This window comes from Thamnophis elegans, chromosome 1, assembly GCF_009769535.1.
Source record: "Thamnophis elegans isolate rThaEle1 chromosome 1, rThaEle1.pri, whole genome shotgun sequence".
In the NCBI taxonomy this organism is placed as follows: domain Eukaryota; kingdom Metazoa; phylum Chordata; class Lepidosauria; order Squamata; family Colubridae; genus Thamnophis; species Thamnophis elegans.
This window is the reverse complement of record NC_045541.1, coordinates 94038105-94051875: the sequence shown is the minus strand read 5'-3', so window position 1 is coordinate 94051875 and position 13771 is coordinate 94038105. Positions and strand designations below refer to the sequence as shown.

General features: G+C 39.2%; 1 protein-coding gene across 1 annotated transcript in view; it reads right to left on the bottom strand.

Moving 5' to 3' along the window:
• The window catches only part of KIF18A (kinesin family member 18A), a 62954-nt gene that overhangs the window by 17536 nt on the left and 31647 nt on the right, over positions 1-13771 (bottom strand). The window contains exons 12-13 of the mRNA XM_032209125.1: positions 7027-7148; positions 5016-5254 (exon numbers count right to left, since the gene is read on the bottom strand). Coding sequence (XP_032065016.1) covers positions 5016-5254; positions 7027-7148 — 361 coding nt within the window. The remainder of the gene's footprint in view (positions 1-5015; positions 5255-7026; positions 7149-13771) is intronic.

Here is a 13771-nt window from a genome sequence, read left to right as displayed (position 1 = left end):
TTCATTTACAGTGCCAGACATAACAATGATAAGGCTCATGAGAACCAAGGTCAGCTGAATGTGCCCTAGCAAGGGCACATGATTAAAAAATTCACCGCCTGCTTGGTTGATTAACGTGACCTGTTACACAAGAGGTGGTGATGGACAATATCTATTCTTTAAGCATTCCAAAGCACAGGAATTATTCAGAGTTGGTTTCACATTTGAATGTGCCGATATGATGTACCCAATAAGCAGGATCTTTGAGAAAAGCCACAGCCTCAGAGTCTTGAATTCATTGGGATCATTGCTCAGAACCATGACAAGGCAACTGAGGGGGAGGGATACGACAACATCTATCTCCAGTCTACAACACAGTCCTTTCAACAGTTCCAAGAAGGCTCCACATCCATTTGCCCTACTCAGGTAACACTGATGACACAGATAAACCTCCAGGTGACATCAACTCTCTAAAAGAATGCAAATGACCAACTGTTTGCAAGGAATGTAAGTCCTTCCATTCCCCACCATCCAGTCAGAGCTGAAGAAGCTTCTTGGATGAGAAGCGAAAGATCTTCAAAGAAAAACAAGAAAGTCAAGTCGCCTCTTGAAAAAGCACCTTTGGGACGATTAGAATAAAGTATTAGTATAGACATTTTGGTGAAGACAATTGACCCAATTGATTTACTGATCATACAGTCTGCTTCTCTTAACAGCGTTCTGACTCATGGAATTTTGAGATGCAAATGTTGCCCAATGAAGAGAGAACCAGGAGACAATGTCCAATGTAATATTTTAAAAGCAACAAATGCAACATGAAGTGAGAAAACAGCTTGCATTGAAAAGAATGGAAGGTTCCTAATATTTCATTATTATTAAAAATGAAGGCAGAAAGTGAGATGGAAGGATTTTTCTGGGCACGTGATGAATCATACAAGCAAGAGTGAGCAACAGATGATCCCATGTTCAAAGGATTTTGCTTTTCACCAGAATTCACAGCAATTAGCTCCTTTCAGTAAAATAATTGGCTTTGTTCCTGGTTATAAAGGAAGCAATGAACACTTTCCTCTGCCTTTAAGAATGGATATATCTCTCTACTAATGCATAGTAAGGATGAAAAAAAATGGAATACCTGAAACTATGCCAAGAACCTTAATCCTGACAAAAATACTAGCAAGTAAATGCCTGGTTGGAAGCGGACTTCTTGTGTACAACTTACACACACATAGGGCATGGATCACATTATCAATCTGAACTGGACATATGAGCCTTAAATGCCAGATCATTTTAAAGCTTGTGATCTGCTGACTTGTATACTAATTTATGCCCCACTCTGTAAAAGAAGTGAAATGAGAACTTTTTTCAGGGTGAAGAGGAGAAGATGAGAAAAACCTTCTAATAAAATAATGACTTACTTTGTATTATTTATTTACTTTCTAAACCATTATTTCACTAAATCTTAGCAATGATTCTCCTTATATTTTCTCCTTTCTGAAAATAAACTTCCAGGGTGTCTGTTTTCTTAGACTGCAAATTTACAAGCCTTTTCAAGCACTAGTCCTCAAGTCATCATCTAGTTAACATGGATATTCTGAAAAGAACCACAGTGGCCCAGTGGTTAAAATGCAGTATTACAGGCTAACTCTGCCCACACCCTGGAGTTCGATCCTGACAGGGTTTAAAGTTGACTCCGTCTTCTATCCTTCTGAGGTTGATAAAATGAGGACCTGGATTATTGAGAGCAATATGTTGACATTTGTAAATAGCTGAGAGAATGCTGTAAAGCACTATGGAACCATATACACCTTAAGTAGCGCTCCACCATTGCGCACACCAGGTGGCACAGAGGGAGGTTACAATATCTTGTTTTATGAAAGGGTTATCCCGTCGGAGGCATCATGGATTCAAAGTATGGACTGTAGGGCGCCCAACGGGTAGCGAGATTCCACTGCAGATATCCCTCAAAACCAGGGGGAAGGGGTCCTTTGATTTCTCCCCAGATGCTCTCTCCGTGGTAGAGGGGCTGCATGTCAACTCCAGCTGGCATTCGGGGGGGGGGAATGGGTCACCTGCCAAGACTCGTGGTTACCAGATGGAGATTTCCCTCCTCCACAAGCAGTCCAGCTGAGAACTCTACAAAGCTCTTCATGATTGCCTGACAGGAGGTTTCCACTGAGAACATTCCAGAACTAATATCTAACTACAAACAATCCATGATTGATTGCCGGGTGGTTTTCACTCTGGGTCATGAGGTGATGGGTGTGCACGCGCGGGGGTGGGGTTTAGCCTAATTACCAAGTAACTATAAAAGATGGTGGGGAGCACCGGGTGTCAGCTCTGACAATTTATTCATTGCCTTAGTGCTTTGTTGGTCAGTTCATGCCACAAAAAGGAAATAAACTTCATTTTCAAACTGTCTCCGTGTTTGGCTGTTTTCATTAACCCTTCGGAACCTGACAGTTTAAATACTATTGCTATTATCATCAAACTATATTTAGGAGCAAGGTACACTTTCATCTTTAAATCCAAATATTATATGATCAAACTGATATTTTATTTATTTAAAAGAATCACATGGCTACCCATATCTTACAAAACTCTGGATGGCTGGCATAAAAAACAAAACCACAAACAATAAGCAAGAAAATCAGTTGCCTGACTTCTCAGCTCCATATACCAAATCGATACAATTCTTGGGCTCCAACCTTATTCTATTAGTACCGAGGGAAAAGCAAGTCTGTTTTCTGGAAAACTAAAGTGTGGTCCTGCCAGACTCCAAGGGGAAGGGTATTCCACAGGTCAAAAATGGAGGAAACCGTGAAGGAAAGAATGATAATTTGGGCTAAAAACTTCAGGTACAATATTGAATTGGAGCACTGGGAAAAATTATAGGATTTTTTTAAAAAAAATTGACAATGTCGGCATCATACAAGGAAAACATCTACAAAATGTTTTATAGGTGGCATTTACTCCTGACGAGATTGGCCAAAATGTTTCCAAATAGATCTCCAAACTATTGGAAATGTAACCACCAACAGGGGGCCTTCTATCATTTTTGATGAACGTATATGAAAGCCAAAGAATTCTGGACAAAAATTCAAAAATGGTTAGAAGAAATAACAGAACAAAAAATTGACATGAACCCTGAGCTGTTTCTTCTAGGAATAATAATAAAAAAATATTAGTAAGGATATCAAATATACAATGCGTCATATAATCATCACTGCCAGAATCTTTTGCCCAAAGTTGGAAACAAAAAAACCATTCCCTCAAATGCAGAGATCATAAAAAAAGTGCTAGAATGCACGAAAATGGACAAAGTAACGATGGAACTAAGAGAGAGGGGAGACATTGTACTATAAGATATGGAATAGGTGGTATAACTGGCTTGAAAAGAGATGTAAAATCAGTGCATAAGGAATACATAGTAAACACAATAAAAGGAGATGGCATATACTTAGAAAGCAATAGAGATGGAAATATTGTATATATACATATATATTGCAAAAATGAGAAAATATGAAACAAAGAGGAATATATATAGGACAACAGGTTGTAAAATGGAAAACCCGAAATTAGAAAAAAGAAATACCGATAACGGAAAGCTGTAAAAGTGTAATTGTGATTTTATGTTTGGAAAATGCCAAATAAAAACAATTTTTTAATAAAGTCTGGTGCCCAAAAATGGAAATATTTCTGTTACTTTGACAACTAAATGATGCTGCATGTAAAATACGGGTTTTAAAGTAAGAAATAATGATCACTGTGTAACAGGTGGTGATTTTTTAAGCCCTCTGTGCACAAAGCCTATTTCCTGTTCAACATCTTGAAAAGATTATAAATTAAAAAAACAACAACAACACCAAAAAGCTACAACAAAGATCTACATTAATATCCACCCAAAGATTTTCTTATTAAAGATATAAGCTGGGTTTTAGCAGCTACAAACTTTGACCCTCTCAGGAATGTATTTTCTGAAAAAACAGCTTTTGCTAATTCATGCAATTTTAGGCGGTGCCCTTTTTTAAAAAAAGAAACAGAATACCACAAGGTTTGGAAAAACAGCCTCTTTCAGCTTGATCCAAATAATCAATGATCAGATACAATTGGAGGCCAAATTCAAAACAATTTAGGAATTTATGAGGTTACTAGTCAATTTGGCACAAATGAAATAACATTTTAAGAGAATACCCTGAAATTTCCATTAGATTACCGAATTGGAAATAATCATTCTGATATGTTTAGCAGTGTGGACACAGATACTATAACTGTATTTTCAGATAGCAATAGCAGTAGACTTATATACCGCTTCATAGGGCTTTCAGCCCTCTCTAAGCGGTTTACAGAGAGTCAGCATATTGCCCCCAACAATCTGGGTCCTCATTTTACCCACCTCGGAAGGATGGAAGGCTGAGTCAACCCTGAGCCGGTGAGATTTGAACCGCTGAACTGCTGATCTAGCAGTAGCCTGCAGTGCTGCATTTAACCACTGCGCCACCTCGGTGGATAAACTCAATATCCATCCTGCAAATCATTCATGGACGAATGATAAACCATTTGTCAGAGACTAGAGTAGACTAGTCATGAAGACCTCAGAAAAGTTATTTGGATGCTGTGATGTGCCTATGCATGTAAAGATCAAAGTAGTGGTAGCAATAGTACCCATCTAGAGTCATTTAGTTACGAGATGGGCTGCAAATAAATTTAATAAATAAATGAAATAGTATTCTCCATGACACTGACGTAGCTAAATGGTGATGAACTTAATTTTCCAATTATCCAGAGGTTTCATCACACTACTGCTTCTACTGGCTTGGACCAATGTGAAAACATTGGGAAAGATTCATTTTGTGAAAGATTCTAGAGAGGTTGGAAACTTATTTTCTCTCCCTTGCATTTAATTGATTACACCACAGTAAATTCTAGGAAAATACCCATTAGGTTATGTTAGGCTTTACTGTAAATGTGCCTTTTGAGATAAGGTCATTTTCTGTGAATATAAGTCATCATTTTATATACAAAATATAGCTACTTACTACAGGGAGTATTTCGATAGCTCACAAGCTGTGGAAATGACATGACAGCAGACATCTTGAGCTGATCATTTTGATCTGATTCTTCTTCAACAATCTGGTCAGCCCAAATTACAGCTTTCTCTCTGCGAATGAGCTGTTTTAACTCTGTGAAATCATCCTCAATAACACCATTGGCTAACTGCATCCCTTTTAAAGCAATATACTGTTTTCTTAAAATTGGAAGTGAAAAATTCAGGATTCTGTAACAATAAGAAGAAAATTGTAAGTATCTTAAAAACATCTTAGGTGACAGCACATTAATTTTATTTAATGTTAATAAAACCATGCACATATACAATTAAAATGAAATACAAATATTTGGGAGCAAAAGATACGAATTATTTCACTATTGGGTATTTTGATCTGAGATCTCCTTCCTTCCTTCCTCTTCCTCCCTCTTTGGCAGCTGCTTAAATCAATAGTAATTATTTTCCAGCAAAAATTCTCATAGTTCTCTTTAGCAAGATTTATTGAGCTGGATGAAATGAGGTTACAAAAATGTCAGCAGCCAAACTGTCTTCAATTTAGAACCAATAGACTGCTGTGTACATTAGTGTAGTTGTTTTCTGTTACTCTTTGATGAAGTGGCAAGGAGGCTGGTTTCTTCACTAACGGTTTGCAGCTGGTCACTTGCACATTGTTTCTTGAATCACTATCAGTTTTAGAATCAGCTCTTATACAATGTTTCATAGGTTAATCACCTGCAGCTGCTTATTTTTCATGGGACATATCTTTTTTTGGCACTCTTGTTTGCCAGAGTATATGTCCTTTGATCATCATACCTAAGAAAAAGCTTTGGAGCCAAACAAAATCAGGTTTAAGCTATTGTACGGGTCACCTGTAAAAACCCATTTTATTTTTTTCTGAAGTAATTCCAGGAAAGGGCTAAAGTTATGCCTTCTTTGGAATGAGTTCCAGAATTGTTAGAAGAAATAGAAAAGTCCAGAATCTTTGACTTTCTTCATATTAATGTGTGCTGGACAATGTGTATAAAAATATAGATCAACATACTACTTTCTTGCAAAAGGCTACTTTTGGTATTTTACGGCATTTTAAAGTTAGTGATAAAAAAGTAGATGGGATATTAACTATTTTTAATTGTTTTCTGGAAAATAAATTATTATTTTCAAATGATTTTCAAGTTATTAGAGATTATAAGATTTTGATGAGTATTTTTAAAAATTATTTGAACATTAAATTTACTCCAACTAATTTTATTATTTTAAATTCCTTTTTCCATTACTTTTTTTCACTACACATACAGTATAAATTCCATCTAAGAAGCATATCTAAAGTAAAACATAGAAGCTTACTCGTTTAAGACAATGATTATTTTCTTACTTGGGTATTTACATCATCTTCCTCAATACAGTGGAACTTTGGTACTTGTTGCTAATTTGTTCCACTAAAAGTGACAAGTACTGAGCAAACCATGTGACTTATCATGTGAGCCTTTATTTAGGCCGGAAGAATGAGAGCGTCACGTGGCAGTCAACGCCAGCAAGTTCCATCTTGCGCACCGAATATTGGCAGAAAGATGAGTACTGGGACAAGATTTCTGTTTCAAAACATGTCAAGTACCAAATTGAATGAGCTTTGAAGCTGTCAGGTACTGAGGTATGACTGTACAATAATTGAAAGTACAAGTTCCAAATCACAGTAAATCTCATGTGACTATATTACACAGTCACATAGCATAATTTAATATGTTCAGCATGATTTTTATACTACTTGCAAAACAATTTGGCATTATATGTATTTAAGTGGAGGGGAAAAAAACCACGTTCTGAATGGAATGCTTTTAATTTTCTAAAAGGAAAATAAGATTGGCTCCATTTATAGCTTTTGCAGAAACATATCCAAATGATCCATTGCCATTTTAAATAGAAAGTTAATACTGATTTTATGGGTATCAAAAATAATTTTTAAATGAACAATATAATTAAATGAGGCATTTGTACTACAGACTTACTTTTCCGTCTGCTTATACTGCTGTTCTTGTTGGGATGCTAACGTTTTCATGTATTCAATTTGCGTTTTCAAATCCTCAATTTCCAATTTCAAGTGACAACACTGCAGATCTCTATGTAGCTCCTTGAAAAAATTTAAAATTTAAATCAAAATTATGCACCATACAACTGAACATTATCAAAATATAACTGTTGTAAGAACAATGCAAGTCATTTATTTCAACAATGGGCATGACTCCAGAGTTGTACAGAGCAGGATCAAAAGTCCAGAAGGCAGCTGAGACCCTGTGGTCGAAGCTCTGTGACACATAAAAAACAAAATATCAGTCATACGGTTGTGGATGCCATCTGGACTTTCGTGGCCATATCATAGGGGGCATCTCTACATGATTCATCACCTCATTATATAATAAGGAAAGTTTGGCAATGTTATACAATAGCAGAACATCTTAATTTAGAAGAAATCAGGCAAGCTCTATATGAGGCGAAAACCAGTGAATATCTTGATTTTTTTTTTTGACAATTCACATCATTTTCAACCAAACTTGTCAATGGCAAAGAAACAGTGGATATTAGTTGCCTAAATTTGGTTAAAGCTCAGAACCATGACGACAATTGAATTGACATGTTTAAAGATAAAAATGCAAAAAAGAAGTCCTCTCTTTGGTAGTGTGCAGCAGCTGCCAAAAAAACCAAGACAGTTCTAGGCTACATAAACAGAGGGATAGAATCAAGATCATGTGAAATGTTAATACCACTTTATAATGCCTTGGTAAGGCCACACTTGGAATACTGCATTCAGTTTTGGTCGCCAGGATGTAATAAAGATGTGGAGACTCTGGAAAGAGTGCAGAGAAGAGCAACAAAGATGATTAGGGGACTGGAGACTAAAACATATGAAGAACGATTGCAGGTATGTCTAGTTTAATGAAAAGAAGGACTAGGGGAGGACTAGTGTTCCAATATCTCAGGGGTTTCCACAAAGAAGAGGGAGTCAAACTATTCTCGAAGGCACCTGAGTGTGGAAAAAGAAGCAATGGGTGGAAACTAACCAAGGAGAGAAGCAACTTAGAACTGAGGAGAAATTTCCTGACAGTTAGAACAATTAACAATCAGTGGAACAGCTTTGCTCCAGAAGTTGTGAATGTCCCAACACTGGAAGTCTTTAAGAAGATGTTGGATAGCCATTTGTCTGAAATGGTATAAAGTTTCCTGCCTAGGCAGGAGGTTGGACTAGAACAGTGTTTTTCAACCACTGTGCCGCGGCACACTAGTGTGCCGTGACATAGTGTAAGGTGTGCCGTGGGAAAATTACTTTATATATAGTCAATATAGGCACAGAGTTAAATTTTTTTAACATTTTCTAATGGTGGTGTGCCTCGTGATTTTTTTCATAAAAAAAATGTCCCTTTGCACAAAAAAGGTTGAAAAACACTGGACTAGAAGACCGTCAAGGTCCCTTCCAACTCTGCTATTGTCTATCTCGTATATCTTGGGACAAAGACCATCTTAAGTCTTGGATCATTGTCAAGAAAATGAGTGTAAACTGATGACAAATCAGGGAAGGCCAAGAGGGTAGGCAAAAATGAAAATGCTGTCCAGGTGCTAATGCCTAGAAACCATCCAAAGGCAAGAGGAAGTACTGGCTCTAATGGTAGAAAATTATGAAAAAATATTGGAGAATACCCTTTGGCACAAGGTCTTTTAAAAATAAACAAACAAACAAACAAACATCATTATCACATGAATGAAAGCAAATGTGCATGTCCTAGGATAATGTTGCAGGATCCAATCTGGGTCGATCATCAGGGCCAGAGGTTTAACCCTCAGAGCTTTCAGACTCGTGCTGGAGTTTATCCTTAGGGAACCTTTCTCTACCAGAATGTAGAGAGAGGTTCCCTAAGGATGAGCTCCAGCATGAATTTGAAAGCCTGAAGACTAAACATCTGGTCTTGGTGACCGACCCAGTTGGATCCTGCATTATCACCACATATTGATTTATAAGATACCTAATTGTGAGGGATATCAAAATAGCATATATTAAAAAAATAAAATACATCATAAATACAACCATTAAAAAACCCCATAAAAAACCAAAAGAACAGAGAACACAGAGAAATACAGAAAGAATCAAAATATTCCTTCAGTAATGCACATTCTGATATTCACCCTGGCACAGGTCTCCTCAATTTTATTTTATTTTTTGAAAGAGGGGATAGGGCTGTTCAGACTTGAGAGAGGGGCAGATACCTATTCCCGAGGGCAGGACAATCATGCATACAATAAGATTATACATTAAAATTTTTAGTACTTAAATAATCACAACTATTGTGTTTTCTATTTATTAGCATGTTTCTAGATGCTGAAAGCTGCTGACCAGTTAAGTAGTGACAAAATGCATAACCTTCATTAAAGACTATTACCGTATATACTCGAGTATAAGCCGACCCGAATATAAGCCGAGGCACCTAATTTTACCCCAAAAAGCTGGAAAAGTTATTGACTCGAGTATAAGCCTAGGGTGGGAAATGCAGCAGCTACGGTAAATTTCAAAAATAAAAAATCAGTGTTATTTGAAACTCAAAGTTATGTTTATTCAAGGGACCCGCTTAATTAAAGTGTTCTATAATATCAGTATGACTTATAATACTGCAAGTCTGCAATATTAAAATACTTGTATAGGGGATCCCCGGGATCCCACGAAGAGATCAAATCACAACCAGTATGCCACCTTCTTGGTATATTGTTTTTATTTTCACTGAGTTTTTAAAAATGAGCATTATTTCACCCTTTTTTTCTTTATGTTTGATTGGTATCTGCAATTTGTGTTAATTCTGTTCATACATATAATATAAATGAAAAACCCAGCTCTCTTAAAAAATATTTTAAGTTCTTTCTGGTGCTCCCTTTTAGAATTGGCCAACTAATATTTCTGTTCGCCCAACTAATGTCAGGCAGAGTTAACTGAAAAAGTAATTTTTCATGAAAGGACATTTTCCTAGGATTTTAATTGTTCTTACTGTCAGATTTCTCCTTATTTCCAGCTTGAGTCTCCTTCTGACAAGTTTCCATTGCTTCTTGTCCTGTCCTCAGGTGCTATTGCTGCCGCCGCCTCCTCCTCCTCCTCCAACAGCACCAGCACATTTGCTGCCCAGCGCTGCGGCTGAGGTGAAGCCGCCAAAGCTCCCGCTGGCGCCCCCGCAGCGTTGGGCGGATATCCGGCAGTGCTGTTGGAGGAGGAGGAGGCGAACCAGCCTGCCATCGCCGGCCACCGCTAGCCCTGCCGCTCTTCCCACCCCCTTCCAAGCCCCACAGGTCGTCCCATTCAAGTTATTGGGCGTCAACACCGCCACGTTTCCCCCAAGCCATCGCATTCGAATTAATGGACTTCTAATCCCCTCTCTGGGAGTCGCTTTCCCCGGGTTTACCCTATTTCGACTACCGAGGAGTCTTGCGGCCGCTGAGCCTCCCATTTCCTCTGCCCCGCCATTTCCCCTTCGCTCAAGAAGGCGCTAAGCAGAGACGCCCGCGACGGCGAGAACGGCTTGTTTATTTCCAGCCGCTGAGAAGACTTGCTTGCACTCAAACGCGCCTTTAAGCCGCGTCCATAAATACAAGCCGAGCCTTCTCGCTGCGTTCCCAGCTTCGGGCCGACCCGAGAGAAAAACAAACCAACCGAAGTACATTTTCTCTTAGCAGAGGCTTCCCCTCAAGGGGCGGCGCGGGAAAAGCCTTCCTAAGCGCCCCAAGAATTCTCGGAGGGGGGAAGGTTGGGAGGAATGGAAGCGCCCCAATGGCGGGGCGACTGAGGAAAAAGCCGCCTCTCCACTCCTCTCCCCCTCGCCCCTCTTCTTAGTTCTCACCGGAGAGGCGGCTTTATTTCTCCTCAAACTCCCCCACCCACATGAAATCCCCCATCTCCACTAATGCCTTGAAAATTCAGCCGCGTAGGGAAAGCACATTCCATCGCATGCTTTCTCCGCGGCGCACCCCGCAGTCGCCAATCCAGTGGAACCACCGCTCGCCTGCTGCCTCCCCACAATTATCAGCGAGGCGTCGCTGGAATTCACACACACACACAAACACCAGAAAAGCCTCGAGAAAAGGGGGGGGGTACAACCTCCCCTTTTCGCTCCCGTTAAAACAGCCGGGTTAGGCTGGCGGAGGGGCACGAAGATGGGGGTGTGGTGGAGGCGCCCGTCCTCCTGCCTTGAAGCAGCCGTAGACAGGCTCGCGCCGGCTGCGCAATCTTAACAACCTTTCCCTGGAAAACCAGCTGTTTCCCCCGACCTGATTCCTGCGTGCGTTGCATCAAACTAAGGCTAGGGATCCGACGGATTCCCACCTTGGACAAACAACAGCAATTGTTATTGTTGTTGTTATTATTATTATCATTATTTATCTCGAATGTCATCTTTCCTTGATCCCAACGACCAGGTGTCTCGTTTTAGCCGTCCGCTCATACCCCACCCCACCCCGCCTTCCCAAGCCGCTTGATGCTGGTAAGCACAGGAAGAATGGGGAGAAAACTTAAAACTAGCTACCGTATGGCGATGGCAGGCTGGAATCCCCTCTCCAAGGGATCCCCGTGCAGAAAATGCGGGGAGCAGCAGCGAAGCCCCGGGGCTTCGCTGCTCCATCCGCTGGACTGTGGGGCTTGGAAGGGGGTGGGAAGAGCGGCAGGGCTAGCGGTGGCCGGCAATGGCAGGCTGGTTCGCCTCCTCCTCCTCCAACAGGCAACAGCACTGCCGGATCCAGTTGTAGACTCGAGTATAAGCCGAGGCGGCTTTTTTCAGCCCAAAAAGTGGGCTGAAAAACTCGGCTTATACTCGAGTATATACGGTATATGGAAAATACTGTTTCAAGTATGCAACTTGCTTTTTTTTTCTTATATTTTATACTTTGGCTTTTCTTCCGAATGTATGAAAATGATAGTTTATTATAAGAGTTGACTATACACCTGGTTTGGATGATACATGAAGATAATTGAGAACTCAAGGAGAGAAGTTATCCTATGCTTTCCTTTCTTTGGTTAATGAATAACATTCCCAAGTTTCCATTGACCTTCTGCTAAAGTAGGCACATCTATGACTTGTGGGCCACATCTGGCTTCTAATTGTAATACGTTAACTAACCTTGAAGAACAGGACGATCTGCAACCAAGACTTGATTCTCCCTAGTTCTCACAAACATAAAGAGTGGGAGGAGAGGCACATTCATATTTGTAAGATTCTATTACTTAATCTTAAAATAAAGACATAATTAGCATTCATGACATTGATTTCCTACTCTTGTCTACTTTGGAGGACTGACATCAGTCTTACAAATCTCAATGTGTCTCCTCCCTCACTTCTATTAGTCCTTTGTGAGGACTAGGGAGAGACAAGTCTGAGATGCATTTTAAAATTACATTTCTGCTGCTGACTCAAATTTCTTTTATCTAACTGTTCTCTTACAGCTTTCCCCTTGTTCCTCAAGGTTATTCCTACTGTCCAGTAGACTAACCTGCAGTCTGCCCAACCACTTCCGTGCTAAAATTCAGCAGGAAAGGCACCCTTTCTCCAGTATAACAATTAGTACTTTTGGTGTCAACTCGCAAAGCAATCATGATCTGCTCTTGAGTTGCCATGGGCAGGAAGTGGGGAAAACTAGGGCATCCTTAGGACATTTGGACTAGTGTGGGAGAGGCAAATTAAAGAAGCAAACAGAAGTCCTTAATTTTTGCAAGGTTTATTATTGCCATTTTCACCTTGGTATTCCAAACTGCTAAGCCCTAAAAGAAAGAATATTTCAGTCCCAAAAGCCAATCATCATTAGAGTGGCTACATTTTGTTTTAATACAAATCAGCCCATAGTCAACTGTTATTCAATCAAGTTCAAAACTATTCTAATGCAAACTTTTCAAATGGTTAAACAAAACAGTATTTTATTGAATGCTCATTTTGTTTTTATTGCATCACAAGCACGCACGCGCGCGCGCGCACACACACACACACAAAACTGAGTATCTCCAAAAGTATAAGTCAAAGTTAATTAAAACAGCTGTTTTTAATAACCGGTGAAATATTCAGTGCCATATTGAAAATCAGATTCTAGTAATTTTGACTCAAAAGATCTTGCCTTATTTTCAATAACTTATATTGCTCTCCTATTTGTTTTCTTTCAGATTTATTTTCAAAACCAAACTCTTGAATTATAGACCAGTATATAAGAAACACCATTTTATCTTCAATTAAGCAATATATTTCCGTGTACTGCTCATGCACCCACCCAAAGTTTGCATATTTTGTTATTTCTAAACAGACACTGTTAGAAGTCAAATGCATTGGACTTTCATGGAAGTTACTGGCATGTAGAGAAGAATGCAGAGAGAATTCTTACATTCAAAGTGCATTGCTTTCCAATCATGAGCCCAGGAGTTCTTAACTTTGACGGCTATTTCAAGAGGAAACATTCAGATTCTATTCAAATGTTACAAAAATAAGGATAAGCTCAATACATGAATCAGTGATGTAACTTTGCCTGTGGGTATATAGGCACAGAGGGGGAGGTTTAGTCTAACATGATAAATAAAAAGTCATAATGGCTAAACTTTGGTTAATACAGAATGGATTGCAATTTTATTTCATTAATTTGACCCCATTGGAAGCTTATTTCATTATGTCAAATGTAATAAATGCTCATAATCTACAGCCAAGTATCCATGTTCAAGAATGCCTTATCCAAAACACCAGCATTACTTCAATC